Source organism: Pelobates fuscus, chromosome 3 (assembly GCF_036172605.1).
Source record: "Pelobates fuscus isolate aPelFus1 chromosome 3, aPelFus1.pri, whole genome shotgun sequence".
NCBI classification, from domain to species: domain Eukaryota; kingdom Metazoa; phylum Chordata; class Amphibia; order Anura; family Pelobatidae; genus Pelobates; species Pelobates fuscus.
Genome location: NC_086319.1, coordinates 23,003,661 through 23,026,276, shown reverse-complemented (window position 1 = coordinate 23,026,276; position 22,616 = coordinate 23,003,661). Strand labels below are relative to the sequence as shown.

At 38.5% G+C, this 22,616-nt stretch overlaps 1 protein-coding gene across 1 annotated transcript in view; it reads right to left on the bottom strand.

Moving 5' to 3' along the window:
* LOC134601587 (fibrinogen-like protein 1) overlaps window positions 1-21,596 on the bottom strand; it is a 28,649-nt gene extending 7,053 nt beyond the window's left edge. Inside the window, exons 1-3 of the mRNA XM_063446111.1 lie at window positions 21,388-21,596; window positions 17,854-17,932; window positions 17,598-17,625 (exon numbers count right to left, since the gene is read on the bottom strand). Of these exons, the coding sequence (XP_063302181.1) occupies window positions 17,598-17,625; window positions 17,854-17,932; window positions 21,388-21,596 (316 nt within the window). The remainder of the gene's footprint in view (window positions 1-17,597; window positions 17,626-17,853; window positions 17,933-21,387) is intronic.
* Between the last annotated feature and the right edge of the window lie 1,020 nt (window positions 21,597-22,616).

Here is a 22,616-nt window from a genome sequence, read left to right as displayed (position 1 = left end):
AAATAGTCATTGAATTTTTGAAAACCTTGAGGTTCACAGGCTTATTTACTAAATGACCGGATTCAACCAAAATTACTGAATTCCAACCACATTGGCAATTCTCAGATGGTGGCTGGTAGCAGGCCCGGACTGGCCATCGGGCACACCGGGCAAATGCCCGGTGGGCCGCGGTGGCCATGGGCCGAGGCCGGCAGGGGAAGTCCCAGGATCTCCCCTGCCGGTCTATGCGGGGCCGGCACTATCCGAGCGCCGGCCCCGCTGTTTTCAATGAAGGGCCGGTGAGGAGATCAAAGATCTCCCTCACCGGCCCACTTGGACAGACCTGCGGCACATGCGGCTGGGGAGGGAGGTAGAGGACCCGGCGGAGCTCTATCTTGCCATGGCAACGACCGGATCTCGCGAGAGTGAACTCTAGCCCGCAGGCTAGACCACTGGACCACCAGGGATGCTGTCGGAGTGCGAGTTCCGGTCCCCCCCCCTCACTCTCCCAGGTTCCAGCGTGCCGGTCCCCCCCTCCCAGGCTAAAGGTAAGAAGGGAGGGGGGGACATTATAACTGCTTAATTTTTATTTTTTTACCCCACACACACACAATCCATTCAAACATTCACACACAGCACTATCACACACAGCACTCTCACTCCCATCACACACAGCACTCTCACTCCCATCACACACAGCACTCTCACTCCCATCACACACAGCACTCTCACACCCATCACAGCACTTTCACACACAGCACTCTCACACCCATCACTCTCACTCCCATCACACACAGCACTCTCACACCCATCACAGCACTTTCACACACAGCACTCTCACACCCATCACACACAGCACTCTCACACCCATCACAGCACTTTCACACACAGCACTCTCACTCCCATCACACACAGCACTCTCACACCCATCACAGCACTTTCACACACAGCACTCTCACACCCATCACACACAGAACTCTCACACACTTCACACTCAGCACTCACACACATCATCCACAGCACTATCACACTCGGCACTCTCACACACATCACATTTAGGACTCACACACACATCACACTCAGCACTATCACAAAACACATCATACACAGCACTCTCACACACATCACACTCAGCACTCACGCACATCATCCACAGCACTATCACACTCGGCACTCTCACACACATCACATTTAGGACTCACACACACATCACACTCAGCACTATCACAAAACACATCATACACAGCACTCTCACACACATCACACACAGCACTCTCACACATCATCCACAGCACTATCACACTCGGCACCCTCACACACATCACCCTCAGCACTCACACACATCATCCACAGCACTATCACACTCAGCACTCTCACACACATCACACTCAGGACTCACACACATCACACTCAGCACTATCACAAAACACATCATAAACAGCACTCACACACATCATACACAGCACCCTCATACACAGCACCCTCACACACATCACACACAGCATCCATCATACACACATACTGCACCCCTCACATACACACCGAACTTCCCCAACACACTGCACCACACACATACACAATACTTCCAAACATATATATATACACACGCACACACACTACATTCCTGACATACACACTCTGGATACCCTATACACACACTAGATTCCTTGTAAGCAAACACATACTACACCCCTAAACACACACTCTCTAAAACACTACATCACATATACACACACACACACACACACTATAGCCAGTATGCACACATGCTACATCCCCTATACACACATTCTCTACAGACCCTAGCCACATATGCATTACATTACACCACAAACACAACACAACTAAAACCGACCTTATTACACAATACCACACCACAATCAGCTCACTCTATACACACACACACACACAATCCCACAAGCAGGCTCCAAACACAGCACAATACTCTTTCCTGGCATTTTTGTCTCCTGGTATCCATTTATAGAGACACCAGAGACAAGTTGCAAGGAAACACAGTGCAAGCATGTTATTAAATTTGCTTGCACTGTGCAGAACAAATACAGGGCTTTTTTCTCATGCTAGAGCTCTTTAGCAGAGCTCTGCGCATGGTCTGCCCTGGCCTGCACTTTGAGAAGGGGGCGTGTTTGTCGTTAGTGACGACAAAACACACCCTCTCTGCCCCGCCCCTTCTTAGTGGGCCGTTGTGATAAAAAAATGCCCGGGCCGAATTTTTATCCCAGTCCGGCCCTGGCTGGTAGGATCCACTCTCGCCAATTATGGCTCACCTACTTTATGCCCTAGGCAAATAGTTAAAAACCCTGGTGCCAGGATTAATTATGTGGCAGCTGCCCAGCACTTGCTAGCCAGCCGGCACATAAATGTTTTTTTTAAATTAATTATGTAAATAAAAATCTTATGGGGGTCAATAAGACTGTCTTTTTGCTATAATGGAAGAATGGCAGGTGGGGGCATGTCTACTAGATTTTTAAAGCTAGCAACTGGCCAGTCAATGCTGCCCAATTACTAGAATAGGCCTCGTTGCGTGCCCCAACACGTGTGCATTGGGTGTGGGTTACCTTACATTTTAAGACTACTTTTTCTCCACATCCCTGATCCCCAATAATGCCAGCAGGTAGGGGCCCTAACACTTATAATTAGGGGGGACAAAGTTCCTTTGCTCCTAACAATATTTATAAATTGGAGGGCTTTTGTCCCCTGCCCTGGCCCCTATCCATGCCAGGGTGAAGGAGTTCCAATATTTATAAAACCTGTTGTTCCCTTTGGCAGCAGGCGGGAGATGTAGAATTTTAGTTTTAAGCAGTTCTTGGTTTGTGAGAATGATATGTAGTATGTCTGTTAAATTTAGTTTTTTTGTCTTGGGGACCTTTGCAGGAGAACTTAAGGCCATCTCATCTCATTGATTGGACTCCAGTTGGCTGACATTTCACTCCGATTAGCTCTTGGAGATGTCATTAGTCTAGGTGTTCACATACTTTTTCCACTTGCACTGTGAATGTTTACATGATGTGTTCAATAAAAACATGGCAACATTTCATTCTTTGTGTGTTATTAGTTTAAGCAGACTGTGATTGTCTATTGTTGTGACTTAGATGATGATCAGATCACATTTTATGACCAATTTGTGCAGAAATCCATATCATTCCAAAGGGTTCACATACTTTTTCTTGCAACTGTATAAGGAACACTTTGCAGTAATTCACTTTCTTACATATTCAGTAGTGTATTAGGCTTTATTTATTTGTTGCTAAAATGAAAACTGACATAGAGTGTGACTCTGTTTACCAATTAAATTAGGGTGTCTATTAACGTAATGTATCAATAATCCCTCTAAATAATATGAATCAGACTCCCATTTATGGGTCTGTTTTATAGTAATAGAATGCAATTATCTAGGCCAATCCCAGGGTGGGGTCTCCTCTCAACAAGATTATTATTATTATTATATTTATATAGCACCAACAAATTCCGTAGCACTGTACAAAGGGTGGACTAACAAACATGTAATTGTAACCAGACAAGTTAGATACACAGAAACAGAGGGGTTGAGGGCCCTGCTCAATGAGCTTACATGTTAGAGGGAGTGGGTTATAGTGACACAAAAGGTAAGGGAAGTATTAGGGAAGTAGATTGGTAGAATCACTAATCACTGAAGAATCACTGAAGACTTAGTGACGGGGTTTTTTGAAAGGGAAAGAGTCATTAAACGGTTACTTCCAATATAGACAACCTAAAATGGGGATGCCAAGAAACTGCTATGTTTATACTGAGGGTTAATCCAGCCTCTAGAGCCTCTGCGCGCATGCGCATTCAGACGATGACGTCGCAAGGAAGAAGGAGAGGAGGAGGAAAGGAGGAGGAAAGCTCCCCGCCCGGCGCTGGAGAAAGGTAAGTGTTTAACCCCTTCCTCTCTCCAGAGCCGGGCGGGAGGGGGTCCCTGAGGGTGGGGGCACCCTCAGGGCACTATAGTGCCAGGAAAACGAGTATGTTTTCCTGGCACTTTAGTGGTCCTTTAACCCCTTAAGGATGATGCCAATTATAGATAGGGGAATTGAGATAGTTATAGGAGGTAACACCATCCACAGTGAGGGGAAAGGGCTATCAAGTAAAATAGTAGAATCCACAATACAAAAAGGAGTGAATCCTATAACTCTTCCTGTATAGCTCCATTGCTGTTCTGACAAATTGGCTGCAGCTATGACAGCTGATATTATTAGCACCCACAAAGGTGCAGACAGGGAGAGCTATGAGCAGTTTACTCTACTATTTAGCCTAGCATTTGGCAGGTAGCTGCAGCTAGTATATTTGTCAGAACGGCAATGGATCTATACAGCATTTAAGCACTTATTAATAATCCTTTCTAATCTTGTTGAGAGCCGATCCCACCCTGGGATTGGCCTAGATAATTGCATTCTATTACTATAAAACAGACCCAGAAATTGGAGTCTGATTCATATTATTTAGAGGGATTATTGATACTCCCATTACGTTAATAGACACCCTAATTTAATTGGTAAACAGAGTCACACTCTAGGTCAGTTTTTATTTTAGCAACTAATAAATAAATTCTAATAAACTACTGAATATGTAACAAAGTGAATTACTCTCTTACCAAATTGTATCTATTTCCCTCTATTCTATCACAGCTGCATTCATTCTTAGGACTGTAACGTATTCCTTATAAATATCAATCTAGGGAACTCCTTCTGGGATCTCTTGAAATCTAATCATTCTAAGTTAATTAGGGTTAAGCCCTAGCACCCTATTTGGTACCACCAACGCTGACCAACCATTACTAGTAATATCTAAAGGATAATAAAGGATTTCATAGTAATTTTTAAAATAAATTAATTAATTCACTATATTTCAGATGATAATGGTCACCATCAAATTGTACTAGTAAAACGTTATAATATATTATATTCATTAGTTAATATATGTGCTCCAAATCCAGATCCATTGACATTTTGAAAGGTATTATAAAATAAAATGTAAACTTTATTTTGCGGAAGATTAGTCATTCAAAACAACTTTAATTGTGTAGTGAATCCAAAATAAGACAACTATCACAGAAGCACCTCCTAAGATAGGCATGGCAGTAGGTCCCTAGATAAGGAGATTAAGGACTCTCTAACAAACTCTCTATATGATTGTTGGCGAGTGCTTCATCCAAACGAACGAGGATGCACTTCTTTTCTCCTGTTCAGAAATCCTATTTACGTATAGATTTTTTTTAAACCACCCCAAATTGCCTGGAATATGTCTCTAGAGGTCGATATTGGTTCAATAGTTTGGACCAATCATGCTTTGGTTTTTCTTAAAGTTTTTAACAATGGGGAATATAAGCACAGAACTAGATAGAGACTTAACGAAAGTCTATTGACTTTTAACTCCAATTCAGAATATTAACAAACTGAAATTAGGAGATTTGTTAAAGTGAGTGACAATGGGGCAGTAGCACCTTCTGTCTTATGGTGTACCCTTAAATGTTTCAGCCACCACCTAATTAACCTTTGTGCTGCCGAAGGTTTTCAACTATTTGTATGCTAGCGCAGCCTGTCGGCAAATCATTCAGATTTTTTTTAATCCAGGCATTCGGACCAGATTTCGGCTTTATGGTGGCATTCGGCCCGGCTGAAATACAGATTAAATTCAGAATTAAATGACAAAATCCGGACATTGATGAATTCCATCAGCAATATCAACAATGCGGTCTGTATGCAGCCAGATGGTTTTAGCCCCATTCGGTTCGGGGCAATTCAGATTTTAGAGAATAAACCTGTAAAATACAATCTGAACTTAGGGCAAGAGCTAATTTAAGTACAGTTCAGAGATACATTTCTATAAAATACTCTGTTAGATCAATCGTGTTTTTACACTCTAAAGGTTATGAGACAAGAGGTAACAGGGGCATCGATCCTATGCCTCTTCTTTTAAAAATACTTATGAAAAAATAGCTTAACAAGCAAATATTTTTGAATATACAGTAGATGTAAAAACTATAATGTAAAAATGGTTAACCCCTTAAGGACACATGACATGTGTGACATGTCATAATCCCCTTTTATTCCAGAAGTTTGGTCCTTAAGGGGTTAAATATTCTTCTAATGCAGACTTCCAAAATACAATTTTGATAGTATTAATGTGTTGACGTATATAACCGGGATAATGTCTGGTATAAACGTATCTACCTGAGTTGATACATAATATTCACTGAATCTGCAACAGTTGGGAATTGACCCGGGCATTTAAAAACTCAGAACTTTCCTGGACGATCCCCAACAATTCTGTGGCATCACCCGCACACTGGCATCATGGTTTGTAAAGACCCCAATGAGGCAACATGTGTGCAGGATGGTGATGTGAACCCACTAATTATGTAAAAACCCAGTCTATAAAAAAGGCAGTTACAAATGTTTCAATTGCCACTAGGGTGCAGTCCAGGAGCACCCGAAAATCCACTAATCACTAATCTGTGTACAATGAATAATGACCAACAGGGGTCGCTAAAGTCTATAAAGTGCTTACAGACACCACTTAAAGTGTTATGATGTGGTGCGTGCAGTTGTAAAAATCAACCACCAGGGGTCACAATTCAAACCAGAAAGATATTGGATCCTGAGAGCCACCTCTTAGCAAGTAATAGAGGGGCAAGCTGGTAAAATGGGAAGGTAATAATAAAGTCAAGGGCAAACAGACCTCTCTAGTGGGAAAGAGCAGACTGGGTGTTCCCTACTGTAACTCAGCTAAAAAATAGACTGGCTAGTACCTACATATTTGCCAGCCGGCTGCTGTTCCCCACCAGGGAAGCAGGTATGTGCCATATAAAATCCATCTGCAAAGCAAAGTTACATTTTGAGAAAGTTGTAACTTGTGAATGGCTGCTGGGAAATAGCAAGTAAAACAGGATGCCAGGATCATCAGGAGTGATCACTAATCACTGCTATAACCGGGGTTTAAATACCCTGTCCTTTACTGTGGTTGGCTGTGGATGTGGCTGTGGTCACATGGGGCAACCGAAGTTGATTCACACTCCCAGCTTCTCAGGTGTCGAGAATCGTCCTGAAAAGCAAATATGTTTGTATAAACGTAGCGTTAATAGTTTAACACCTTAAGGACACATGACATGTGTGACATGTCATGATTCCCTTTTATTCCAGAAGTTTGGTCCTTAAGGGGTTAATCATGCCAAATGGAAGGTTTCCCGAGATATCAGCAGGATTGATCCCCGCGAAGGAAAAAAGATTGAGTTAAATCAATACTTATAGGCCGATGATGGATAGAACTGGCGAAAACCCACCCATCTGAAGCGTTGGTTCGGTTGTCATGGCAAACTCAAAGTATCTATCAACATAGAGGGGCTAGAAACCCTTAGTAACTTACCCGATTCCAGCACCGATGTCCCTCGGTGTTGTGTCAGCCCTCTGACTCCTCCGACGTCATCCGATAGGGGGACTTAATGCACAAGCTCTAGGATGTCCCCGTAGGAAAGCATTGAATTGATGCTTTCCTACAGGGATTTCACTGATACTGGATGTCCTCATGCAAAGCGAGAGGATGTCCAGCGTCAATTACGCGACGTAGAGTATGGTAAGCTCCCGAAAGCAACTCTACTGGCTGTCTAGTAGACGGCAAACAGAGGCTGTCTTAGTACTGCAATGTTTCTCAAGAAAGTGTGACAGGGACACAGCACTTCAATGAGCTAAAGTGGTCTGGGTGCCTATTGTGTCCCTAGAAAATGGTGTAATTACATTATTCTTCTAGCCCAAGGTCCTAAATTCATAAATCCATCTGGTATCTTTTGTAATAATTTTAGGTTTATACCCCTGGGGAAACGGTTGATTTTTTCAATCGCTTGAAATGACAGATTTGAGGCTTCACAATAGTGAGAATTATGAATATGTCATGAAATTGGTGTTTCCAGGTGCATGTGAATCAAAATTGACACGTTCTCCTGCAGAATTGCTGGAGGGTCTTGACAATATATTGCATATCTCAGGAGCAATTTTCAAAGTAATTAATGTTGGTGGAAGAGCAGTTAACAAATTATTTTAGTTTGACATGGTTTTTCATGATTGAGCTAATTTCTTTTTTAGTGGGTTTAATGAAATTGCAGGCCTTGCAGTAGTCGCTGGCAAAGACTCCAGTGGTGGGTTGTAACCAAGTCATAGGTTGGTGTATGGGTGACAGATGACTGTAGACGAGTGATAATCTCGTCGACTAACACTTTTTGTCATAGTTTCTACTGGAGATTAAAACTAAACTAAAACTAAATCAATTCAGAGGATTAAAATACAACTAAAATTGTCTTCTTCTAGAACTATGTCTACTGCTATAAAACTCCTGGAACTTAATATGAAAGATCTAGACTTGAAAAGTTGGAGGAGCTGTGGGATCAGCCAGATATCAAATATTTTTATGAATGGGAAATGAATCTCATTTACACACATACAATCTCAATTTTCACTACTATCTTAAATACCTAAAAATTAAGAACTACTTGTCAAATTTACAAATTATTGAGTGAAATGAGCTCATACATTATTTAAGTAATACCAACACTTCAAATAAAAGATCTCGCTCCCTAAAACTGATGCGATTCTCTAAATCCTTTATTAAAGAAACAATAAATAAACAGGAAGTAGAGATAAACAGTAGCTTTGAAACTCAAGAATGGAAACGAGTGATAAAAATTGTAAAGCAAAGTAAACATTGCATAAACTTAGTTGATCTTTATTACAAAGTTTTATACGGATGGTACATGGTCCCTGCCAAATTAAGTAAGATTAACAAAAATCATTCAGACCAATGCTGGAGATGTAAGCAAATAAGGTACACATTACCATATATGGTGGGAGAGTGAAACATTAAAAGCTCTAAACAAAAACTCATGAAACTTCTGTAGAAAATGTTGGTTGTAAAATCGTGATCGGACCCCTTAGCTCCTCCTTTTTCATATTGACATGCCAAGATGGGGAAAACATTTTAAATACCTCTCTGGCATTTAATATTGGCATATCTAGGAATTTGAAGAAACAAGCGAAACTAGATTCTCTCTGCGGAATGATTTAGAAGTTTTTAAAGAAATAATCAATGGTGATACATATTAAATATCAATGAAGGTAAAATGAATGTTTTGGTTTTTTTTTTTGTAACATGAAAAATCAAATAAAGACTTGTGTCAAAGAAAAAAATACAACTAAAACTAAAATGGCCTTTAGTCAAAAGACAATGATTAAAACTAGATTGAAATTTCCCGTCAAAATCAACACTGGCGGGTAAAACATATGGGGGAGGGAGAAGAGGGAATGAGACACATGGGGGCTTGGGGAATAAGACACATGGGGGACGCAGAATTGAGGCACATGGGGGTTTGGGGGAATGAGACACATGGGGGACTGGGGGATTGATACACATAGGAGAATGACATACATGGGGTGGCTGGGGGAATGAAAAACATGTATCCTGCTCTAGGTTAGTATGCCATATTATATGGGTGTGAGTATTTATTTTTTAGCACTTTATATTTATCTGAAGTATTTATGGGACGATTGTTTGCACGGTATTATGTACTTTTCCTATCTGTTAAATGCATTATTGTATTGCATGAATAAAAAAAAAGTTATGTGCAATTCCTGGTGTGCCTTGTATTCATTTGCTGTTTTGTGAATATATATCTGGTGGGGAAAAGGATCTTTTCTTTAGAGCACCCATGACCCTTTAATACCACATCACTAGACCACCCATCCCAGTAGAGCTTTTCCTGTAACTGTATATGTTATACTCGGATTGTCATCAATAAAAATGGCAGGATCAAGGAATTCAATAGATTTAATCCACAATATCCATGTGAGGTTGAGGCCCACATCATTGTCATTCAGGACAGTCACCCAGTTATGGAAATAAGTCTCATCGCCCTGCCACAGACTGATTCTTTAATCTATGTATTGATACTAATTATTAAGGTGATGGTATATATGGTACTGGTCCCACCACGCCAAGAACATGTTAGCACAGTTGGGAGCACAACAAGTACCCATGGCATTCCCCCGGTTTTGTAAATACTCTGCTATTGAATACAAAGTAATTATGCCTGAGGATAACTAATAGTTTCACAACAAAAATGCACAACTAGGAGTATAAGTTAGATCGGAGCAACAGACATCTACAGTCTTCAAGTCCAGCCCCATGTGGAATGCTGGTATAAAAGGGACACAATGTCCAGGCTGGCTAAGCATGATGACTTGGTACGTTGAAGACTTGACAACATTCCTATGGCGGATTAGGTGTCCTGATTGTATGATGGTAACATCAACACAAGGGGACGTAGAATTTTCTCCACAAAGACACTACAGTTATCAGTTAAACTCTTTTCTAAGACAGTATTCCTGGAGGTTTTTTCAAGTCCTTGTGGACCTTTGGCAAACAACAAAAATTTTGCCATAGTTTATTCGGTGCGTAGCATGAATTTTAATTTCTCCCCAGAAATCAGTTTTTTTATGATGACCTCTGTTAGAAGTTCACTGATTTGCTTTAATTCTCAGCAGTAGTTAGAGAACCTCATATCCGTTTGAATCACAAAAGTGATCCATATACATATATATATATATATGTGTATGGATCACATGTATAGGTTTAATAGGTTGGGTCTTTCTATATATAGCCATCTCTTAGTAGGTTGAGTCTCATTAGTCTAGTTAGAAACAACGTCCTGTACATATAGCTCAGTTAGAATTATTTTAGGAGGACCTCATCTCTTACTGTTTGGTTCTTATAACTACCATGATCCGAATCCAATATTTCAATACCTTTTTAAATATTTTACTAGTAAAGGTTATGTTATATCAAACTAATGTGTACTTGATTAGTCTGTTGTAAGAGCATTGTCAATATATACTAAAATGTTAAACTTTACAATTTTTCGGTGTTTGCTATTCCTTACTTGGACACTAGAGGCACCAAAACATTTTTAGCTTAATGAAGCAGTTTTGATGTATAGATCATGCCCCTGCAGCCTCACTGCTCAATTCTCTGCCATTTAGAAGTTAAATCACTTTGTTTGTACAGTGAGTTTATTTAGTAAATTAAAATCGGAATGGTACAATGTAGGCCACAATAGCCAAGCTTTGACGATAGCCAAGTTACAGAATTTCTCCAGCATTTTTCACTAGAATTTTCCTATGCATATATCAGTTTGTTACAATTCAGAGTTTAGTGAATAAACCTGAAATTTTACCCGTTACCTATAGAATGGTGAGTATAACGTGACATTACTCTGGCCATGAACTCTACCAGAATGGCCCATTTATTTATATTATACCTTAATGGTGTCTTTTACATGTTTCAGTACATCATGGGGGGAGCATATTTACACCGGTGATTCCGTTTTATCGTCATACTTTTAGATAATTGTCTTTTTTTGTATTCTTTTATTTTTGATCTTATGATCTTTGTTTGTTTGTTTGGTTTTACTTCTATTATTTAAAAGGAAAACATTAAATATCTGCTTGTTAGCCTTTTTCTTTCAAAAAGATACAGAGCGAGACTGGAGATGTCTTTTTTTTTTTATTTAACAACACAACACACAATCATTTGCAATGAATAAGTAAAATATATTCAAGACCATTTAAAAATGACACAAACACTATGAACAAACACTTCTTATATATATATATATGACATATCTTTTGTAAATTGTTCTCATAAATAGTTTTTTATGTACATCTTACTAAACTTCATAGACTTGAAGCTTCGATATGTTTCCCAAGACACAGAGGAACGCCAGGCAAAAGAACTCCACTCCGGGCGCCACCGTCCATTCAGATTTGCCATTCCACATCCACTAAACCACCAGCCTGAGCTATAATCCCCCGCACAGTTGTTGAAGGCTATATCACCCACGAAGCATGGATCACAGTTGTCATTGTCTCTGTCCCAGGTGCTGAAAGAGCTCCCATCCTGATTGGACTTTGCTCTGAAAGCATCTCCTAAAACAAGTATCGATTAAAAAAAAAAAAAGAATACATTATTCCAAAGACAAAATAATTTAGATTGCTGTCTAAACTGACAACATTTGAAAGGAACAATTTTTGGTATTGATAAAAATAAGGGGAAGTAGCAAATTCAATTCTCAGCAACAGTAGGCAAATATAAATGTAGACCTTGATTTAATATTTCGGACTAGCTTTTTAAATGATTTAATATTTTTGTTATAAACTTTCTAAATTATTTCATATTTTTAAAAATATTTTAATTATTTAGACTTTTTTTTAAATTTTGATATAGTTTCTATATATGATAGTAATTTTGATATTTTAATATTTAAAAAAAATATAAATTTTAAAGGTTTATTTAAAAATATGAAAATTTTTGAAAATCGTATCCAAAAATATTAAATCAAAGTAACAGTTCAGCTTTTAAAGTGACAACACATAGTAAATGTAAAATGCGTTCTCTAATTCAGTGTGCACGTTATATCACCCACAATAGCTGGATCGTTGGACAAATTACACTAGATAACGGATCATGTTGTACTTTATGGTCACTGGATTGTTCTCAGAATTCTGTTGGCTTTTCAAAGATAGTTGAGGGTCTCAGTTTGGATGGGCTAGCATATTTCAAAACAGAACTGGAAGTATTTTCACTATATCACAATAAATCTTTATTAGATGTGATCTTTATATTGGAGTAGAACATTCTAAGCAGCCAGTTTTTATATTCAGGCTCCAGATATTTGCATTGTTTTCTAGAGGTATCTGTATATCAAAGGAAAACAAAAAATGTACCATTTAGGGGGATGGGTCTATTCCACTCCAAGCTATTTATCTAGAAATTCTCAGTATAATAATTGATTTTATGTCTTCAAATAACCATAACAGAATAACCATTACAGTTGATTTGTTTATGCACATTATTATTATTATTATTAATATTATTATTATTATTATATAATTGCTAATTCTCCTAGATTTCTTAGAACAGTCCCTATCTTAGGACCATTTCTGAAGGAAGGCAGTGAGTATTGATTTTGGGGCTGCAGCAGTTTTAAAAAAATTAGCTGCTTCTCTGGAAACACCACTGTGCCAAAACATGCCGGCTAGCCGTGGGATATGAGATACAATAGGTAATATGTTAGTTCAGTACAATGTTCAGAAATAAAAAAAAATAAAAAACACACACATATTCACACATCAAAGGGAATTTCAAATGTAAGCCAAAGGCGCCAAACGTAAAGCAGCTGACTTAGAGGATTTTTCGAGTTCGGCTATTTTGACCTTAAAGGATCACTATAGTGTCAGGAAAACAAAGCGGTTAAAACCCTTTCACCTTACTCCAGCACCGCTGGTGACCTCTCTTCGTCAGCGGAGTCGAATGCGCATGCGTGCGTGCGCATTCAAAGTGTCCATAGGAAAGCAAGTGTCTATGGATGCTCTGCGCAATGGAGGCATAATATGCCTCCAGCGTCGCATTTGCGCCTCTAGTGGCTGTCCGGAAGACAGCCACTAGAGGCTGGCTTAACCCCAAATGTAAACATAGCATTTCTCTGAAACTGCTATGTTTGCATCTGAAGGGTTAAAACCTGAGGGACCTGGCACCCAGACCACTTCATTGAGCTAAAGTGGTCTGGGTGACTATAGTGTCCCTTTAATTTGAAATTCCCTTAGAACTAACCCTTGAGTGAATACGTCTGACAGTGTTTAGAAGGAAGTCCAGATATCTTCAGACCCCGTACCTGCATTCCCAGAATAGTTTCCCAGCGATATCCTGTACTGCATGTCCTCGGAGCCGATGGTAAAAGGACTGTATAGCGCAAAAGCCTCTGATTTATCAAAGTCTCCCAGGCTGATAAGCAGGTCTGCAGCTCTGGAACCCTGACGGGTCAGCAGATACATCTTCTCAAGTCCCAGCCAATGTTCCCCTTCAAAAAGAAATGACATTGAGATCACACACATTCAAGCACAGAATAGCCCAGTACCTACACAGGGAATTGTCTCTATCTATTTAAAGGGGCGCTGCCGGCAGACACGTACATTTGGTTTGGTGTAATGTGCAGGGTAGGATACAGCTAGTTATGTTGAACGGATTATTTTATTAATCTTCACTAGTTTTTCTTTAAATTAAAATTAGTCTCCCTCTAAAATCTTATACTTTCTCATCTTCCCTCCTTGTTTTAACAATTGAACTACAACTCCCAGAAACCTCTGTGGATTTAAAGTACTGCCTATGGGATCAGCTAAGCAGTGCAAGAAATAATGAGCATCGTAACTGGCTGATTCACTTCCTGGTTTAGTGAATATTCTTTTCAGATACAACACAGACAGAGAATTTACAGGAAATGCTACACATTCAGAAGTCAATATACAATGCATTTAGTTATAATATATTGTTTTTGCCATTTTTGTATGCATTATCTGTTCCTAAGCCAGATCTCAAAGCAAACCAGCAGTTTTATTAGTATCTCCATTGGAAATTTATAGGGAAATGCATAAATGTGGACTATTGGTTTGAACTGAGAAATGGGTTGGAAATCACAGATCTAAATAATACATTTAAAAAATCAGACACAAGAGGAATGGTATGGGGTCTTCAAATGCTGCCGTGGGATTTAGTCACTGTGTAGCAATAAACTATATATATGTCACGTCTGTATCTGACAATAATGCCCTATATAATAAATAAAATTCCTTTCTAAAAAACTAGACCTGTAAAGGACAGCAGGGGTAGGCAGCCATTCGGCATTCCAGCATTAGAACCATAGAAACATAGAATGTGACGGCAGATAAGAACCATTCGGCCCATCTAGTCTGCCCAATTTTCTAAACACGTTGGCTAAATACATTATGGCTGTAAGAGCATCCAGGAACATGTAGTCCACAACATATGAAGTGCTGTAGGTTGAACACACCACTCTAAAGCTTTCCTTTCTTTACCCAGCAGTGGCACCATCTGCAATGAAAGGCCTAATACCCTACACAGCGTCAGTGGCCGAAGCAGAAGGAGTAACTGTACTACAAGGGTAACAGTTTGTTTCTCTGTCAGTCAAGGACCTGCACAGGATTAGTGCGAAATTATTGTACGAACAGGTTTGGTATTGAAGGTCATAAAAAATAATTCTCAGCAATTACCAGTTAGCTTTCCAAATCCCTCTCTATAGTCCACCCAAGATCTGTCGAAGGGCAATTTATCATTTCCATTGTGGCTTTGGATTACAGTCAAGCCACCGTCCGCCTTCATTTCACAGAAAGCCTGCAGGTCAAACAGGAACATTTAGTTACCATTAGGTAGTATTTTAAAATATAGCAATTAAATAACCAATACTTTATGGAATTGGTAAATGGCCACTGGAGTTTTAAAATATAGCAATTAAAGAACCAATACTTTATGGAATTGGTAAATGGCCACTGGACTTTTAAAATATAGCAATTAAATAACCAATACTTTATGGAATTGGTAAATGGCCACTGGACTTTTAAAATATAGCAATTAAATAACCAATACTTTATGGAATTGGTAAATGTCCACTGGACTTTACAAATAACTTACATTTCTATTATCGTCCAGAATCCAGAAACTAAATACATAAGGCTACTAGTCAATAAAACAATCTATAATGTAGACATTACACAGCAGTTCATGGAACCGGCATTTGTATCAATTTAAAAAGGGTATCACGGATATCAGGCCAAAATAGCAAAATGGAGAAAAAAAAGAATCGCCAGCTATACCAGGATTCCCTGTATAATAAACTAATCGACACCAGGCAAACAATGATTTTTAACAGCCCTTCGACTCCGTTGACCAACGTTTCGCAGCAAGTTGTGGTAACATTTCCTACCTGGAAAGAATTTGTAGCTCCAACAGGTTTAATTCTGTAAACGCCGCTGACAGAGCTTTGGTTTCTCAGCCAAATATCTGAGCAGTCATGGCCTGAAATGTAATAATAATAATTATTAAAATGCAAATCTGAACAAATAAAATGCAGGTTTATTCATTATATATCCAATTGTTTTGAATTGAAAATTAAAGGAACACTATAGTCACCTAAATTACTTTAGCTAAATAAAGCAGTTTTAGTGTATAGATCATTCCCCTGCAATTTCACTGCTCAATTCACTGTCATTTAGGAGTTAAATCACTATGTTTCTGTTTATGCAGCGCTAGCCACACCTCCCCTGGCTATGATTGACAGAGCCTGCATGAAAAAAAAACTGGTTTCACTTTCAAACAGATGTAATTTACCTTAAATAATTGTATCTCAATCTCTAAATTGAACTTTAATCACACACAGGAGGCTCTTGCAGGGTCTAGCAAGCTATTAACATATCAGGGGATAAGAAAATCTTAATTAAACAGAACTTGCAATAAAGAAAGCCTAAATAGGGCTCTCTTTACAGGAAGTGTTTATGGAAGGCTGTGCAAGTCACATGCAGGGAGGTGTGACTAGGGTTCATAAACAAAGGGATTTAACTCCTAAATGGCAGAGGATTGAGCAGTGAGGCTGCAGGGGCATGTTCTATACACCAAAACTGCTTCATTAAGCTAAAGCTGTTCAGGGGACTATAGTGTCCCTTTAAAATTGCAAATCTTAAAATAAAATAGCCAAGCGGTGTCTATAGGTGAGAATATCATCATTTTTTGTCTACATTTTGCAATACTGTTTTCAGTTCACTGCAACTTGTGTTTAGTAACTTAATCTCATATTATTGTGTAACATATTTATTGCTAAATTATAAATACAAATACAAAATAACACTTTGCAGATATTTTGCTAATGATAAAAAAAAAGCCTAATTACTGGTATTATTACAGCCTTTAAGTAATAGCTATTAAACTAATAAACTAAGTCGGCTTGTGCTGTAGATATAAATAAACCACTCACGTTGGGTGGAACTCTATGGTTATTTTACCAACTGCTGCTCAGCCTAACTTTCCTGCTGCTGTGTTTCCCCTGTGTGATCTGTGTCATACTGCAGCAGAGGCAAGTTAGATTGAGAAGCAATCGGTAAGATAACCATAGAGTTTGACCCAACATGGTTGCTTAGTTATATAGAAAAGTGAACTTAATAAAAAAAAAATATCAAAATACATAATTAAAAAAGAATATCATCAAGTTTCATTAAATGTAATTAACTTTTAAAAAATAAGAAATTCTAATTTGATGAAAGTTGGCCTTTAAGCAGTGCTTGGTGAATGGGCTGTCCTGATTGGTTATCCTGGAGAACGCCTGTTATCCTGTGTACAGGCCGGCGCTTCCATAGTAACCAACTTATCATTATCCTCACTCCCGCACTCAAAGTGTGAGAATTATAGCAAATGGAATCAGAATGTCAAAATCGACACTAAAAGAGCTAAACTGTGAAAATAGCTGGATTGGAAAGTATTTTAAAATCAACTATATATTTGGATCAGCTTTGACATTCGGATTTTTATTTGCTACTGTTCAGGTTTTTAAAATCAGACGTAACCAAGCAGCATTATTTAATTGAAATACAAGGTTAGCATTTAGAGTTAAATCCGTTGCATGTATTAGGTGTTTACAGACAGTAAGGTTTGCTGAGAGTGGAAAGCATTGAATAACAGCACACTTAAACACAACTTACCTGAATAGACTGGATCATCTGTCACAGGCTGGAAAGAAAAAAATGGTTACAAAGAAATAAATGTCAGTAATTCAAATAAATAATAAATTTAATAAATAATCAGTTTATAAATAGTAATTATCAAAGTAATCAGCACTGACTAATGGACACATATTATAAAATAACCTTCTCAATGTGCCATCACAATATTACCATTAATAATAATAAATCGTTAACATATATTTACATAGTATGAACGTCAATTTAGAGAACTTACTAGGGCACTAAAGCAGTTAAAATAAAGACCAAATAAGATGAAATATCCAAACAGGTTGAATGATGGCATTTTCATATATCTGGGGAAAAATAAAAACATAAAAAATAAAATAGATTAAGGCAATGTTAAAGGGTTTGTACACTGTGAGCTGTGACACAAAATGTAGACTAAAATATTACCAATGGGGAGAAATGTACAATTCAGGTTTGTGTCTTTAATTTCATTAATTTAGCGTCAAATCATACAAACTGGATTTTCTATCAACTAAAAAAATATATAAGCAATAAACTACTACAAAAATACAAACAGAAACTTCACAAAGCACACTCCTTAGAGTGAGTGTAACATAAAAAAAGTGAAATTTTTAGTTTATATGAATAAGCCCAGAATATTGGACACACATTTTGTTACAAACTATACTTTTCAGAAGATAGCTCAGATACTATAGGAAAGGCACAGAGAGAGCAGCAATCAGCAGGGAGATCCCAGAGTAGCTCCTTACCTGTCGGTCAGTAGAGTAGAAGAATCAAGGCTCTATAAATCTCAGTTGACTATTCCCTCCCCTTAAATAGCCCGAGCTAACAAATCCAATCTCAGCACAGCCAATCAGAAGATTGCATTTCATCCATTCATCCAAAGATCAAACAGGTACAAGGTTTAAAGATATAATTGCATTCATTAGGCAAACAATAGCCACAAAAACTAACTGTTCAAGTTGAAAGTAGCCGACAGATTAGAGGTTACAAAATGAAAATACAAGATTTTATCAATTTCTTGCAGAAATCAGCGCACTATACAGGATAATTTAATTACATCTGATAGAATAAGTTTATTTAAGCTGCTAATCGTATTGCTAAATTCAATGTAATGCCATTTCTGGTAGCGTTATATTAGAATATTCTACCTGTAAGTAGTTGCAGCCTCACACTGTGTTTGGAGGTTTTCTAACGGAAGGGAGGGATACAAGGCTTGAAAATTATAAACATATTCAATATATTAAGGGTATTTTTCCAGATATTTGCTGCACCCAATACTTTAAAAATTTGCTCTCTTACAACATAGGTGACTATGTACATTTTCAGTCATTTCACCCATTACACTTAAAGAAAACTCCAAACACCATAACTACTACAGCCTGGTTATGTGGTGACAGGAGTGCCCCAGTGAAGTCCTATCTGCTGCATTCTACATTCTCAAAAAGCAACAAGGGTTAGGCGCTCACTAAAATAACAAAATAGAGGGCAGCAGTAAACCAGCAAGACTTCCCAATCCCTGCTTGTAGTGACCAAAAGTAAAAGTAAAACAGAATGGTAAACCGCGTCAGAAGATACTTAAAGTGAATACAGCAAAGTAATGGTATATACATACACTAAAGGCAGTCCAATATTGTAGCGGTGTATATAACCCTCAAAGAGATAAAAACAGGAAAAAATAATAGTGCAATATGTCACATGAAAAATTTAACACATGTGGGTATAAAAAAACAAATAAAAGACTAACTCACACTTTGCAGAGCTACTGAGAGCTCTGCCGTGTAGCGCCTGTACGGTATAATCCCCGTCTTAGGATATACGGATAGTGGCTGTAGTTGGTGTCCAATTCTCAGCAGCCGTTAGGAAAAAGCAGAATAAAATCCAAAGGTACAGTATATAGTGAATAATATACAGTAAAATAAATAAAGGTATCCTACTTACGATTTCCAGAGCAATAACTTGCTCTAGTGATGAAAGCTTGTGGTGGTATAATCCCCACCAAGGGATATGTTGGATGAGCAGGAATCCAATAGCACCAGGAGAAAGTAAAACAACAAAAAACAAAAGGGATGTGGAAAATAACAATAACTTTTTATTAATACAGAGTATAAAATCTATATATTAAAAAGGAGCTTCCAGTCCCTACTCGATGCATTTCGCCCGGGTTTGGGCTTCTTCAGAAGTAATAGTCCGTCTGGAAACCAAGCAGTCTTACTATCTCAATTCTTATCCGGTGTGCTGTTCCATTTCCTGCTTCCGCTGGGGTCGCATGCATCGCTCGGAAGTGACGCGCTGTGACTCCCAGTGTCTCGTCAGACACCATAGCCGTGATGGGAGGTAGCATAATTTACGTCACCCGAAAGCAAAGTTTTTCGGCTCTCTGCGCTCTCTTTGATATATATGACATTTAGTCATACAGATTATCATCTCCAAGGGTAATAAGGAAGAAAAAGAAAAAGGGGGATTGAAGGGTAAATTAGGCATACCTTTTATATCCCTTCATCAACCATATTTATTCCGAATGAAAAAAAATTATACTTTGCTGTATTCACCGTTAAGTATCTTCTGGCGTGGTTTACTATTCTGTTATTCTACCTTCTCAGACAGGAAAGTTCAGGTTGGTCTTAAGAACATATCAGAATCATGCAGGAATATGTCCATTGGCTGAGAGCATCAGGGAGCGCAGTCCTGCACTTGGTTTACTTTGCTCCTTCTGGAGAAAACTGCATGTGGTGCCGGTGCTCCGCAGGACCCGGGTTAATTTGCCAAACCATGCTAAAACAGTGTGACATCATACTATAGACAGTGCCACCATAACTACTAAAGTCGGGTGCAGTGATTATAGTGCTTGGAGTGTTCTTCCTGCCAGGTTCTGATGCTCCCTGGCGGTCCAATGATGCACTTACGGCTTCTGTAGAGCCACGAATGCCAGAAGCTGCGGAGGTCGCCAATCATTGGCTGAGAAAGTTGCGCTCTAGATGCACTGCCGGAGGTGGAGTTACACAATCGGCAGCCGAGTGGTTAAACTCTCTATGTGCAGCGATTTATAGCAAAACACTGTAGATATGGAATCCAGACACCATGACCACTTCAAATCACTCAAGTATTCATGGTGCTTGGAGAAACAGATTACTTAGATTATATATTTCTTGTCGTCTGACTATTCGTTTCTTTATTACTTGACACTGTAGTTCATCATTTTTAGAATTATACTGGATTTGAATTGTGTGAACTGTATTTTTTCAAATATTTGTAATAATATGACAGTAATTACATAAAATAATATTATACATGATATAAAATATAAACAAGCAATGCACAGATGATGGCAGTATTGTTACTACAATCACACAGTCGTTCAAGGTCTCGCATTCATATCTGTTACAATGTAACTAACTGCTCCAGCGAAGGACCATGTCTAGACGGGGGAGTGAAGTTACGCAGAAATGAATGAATAAAGTTTCATAAGAAACAAAACACAGACAAGACCTTAAACCAAATCTATAAATTCTTAGTAACCAATATATTGATGGTAGCAACATTGTGAAAATAGAAGCCATAACTGCAAATTGTGGAGCGCGGATAGAGTCAATGCTAATTTTAGGTGGAAAAAATAGCTGATTTGAAGAATATTCCCATATAATTATTTTAACCATAAAAATAGTAATTCCCGCGTGAATCCATTTCAGTTCCAAGGTTAACGGTGAACATGTGAGCTAGCAGGTATCTCTCCCATTTACATGACAACACAGGGAGTGCAGTGTTTGTGTAGACACCATACCTGAGACTCAATGCTGAAAGGAAACAGTTTGCTTTAAAATACAATCTGGAAGAAGAGGTACAAAGAGAAGTACAAACTGGAATGTGTTCTCGAAGTTTGCGTTTGAAGTTCTGGATACTGAGATCAATATGACCATCTGTTTGATGATGTCTGGATTCAGAAATGTCAATGGCATTGAAACGTGTTAGACCAGCTAGGACCCGTATCATGTAAATGAGAGAACCCAAGAGCCATGTGACATTTCTGGAAGTCAGGGTGCTTTTATGACTTGTGCTACTTTTATTACTGTTTTTTTCTAAATTAAATAATAATAATAATAATAATAATTAGTCAGAGCATTTTTGAAATTGTAGAAATTAACAAGGTTATTCACTAAACATCGGATTTGCTAAACATCGGGTTTTGTCCAAATGGACAAAATATGGGGTAAAATGACCAAATTCCAACCGCATTGGCGGCTGGTAGAATGCACCATCGCAAATTATGATTCACTTGCTTCATGCCCAAGCAGACAGTGGGCAAATAGTTAGAACCCTTGGAGGCGCCATGGTTTAATTATGTGGTGCCAGCTTCCATATTTAATTTAAAAAATTTATATAAATCCTATAGGTCGAGTAATGCTATAAAAGAGGTATGGATGGTGGTGCTGTCTTTTATTTCTTGCATGTAAATATCTACTATTCCAACCACGAGGAATTCGTGAAAATCTACTCAATTGATGGGCTTGAAAACCACTTCAATTTTGTGAGTGTGACATATAAAGAAGGGGCTATTTGTAAATTTACGTTAATCCCCTATGAGCGTGCTTTCTTTCTATTTTTTAGGTCTAGGTATATCTTGTTTTGTTTCATCACCCATGGTAGCTGCCACCCACACCCATGGATTGGGACCAGCGGAGGGGACAATAGATCAGGGGAGACTTTGGGGCCTTTTCTAGTGGCTGGCGGCAATCTCTGCCAAGTGACTAGCTTTTAGTAGATATGCCCCCACCTGCTCTATGGCAGTTAAGGCACATGGAGGTTTACAATCACCATTATAGCAATATGGGGGTCTGTAGAGTATATGGAGACAGCTCAACTTGCTATCAATCAAAATAAACAAGTAAATAAATAAATTTAAGGAAACCAAATCTTGACAGAGTAATATAGGATGAGTGTTATGCTGAAATCCTGATTATTTTAAATATTCCCCTAAAGACAAATAGAGATAATAAGGTTAAAGTAAAGGCT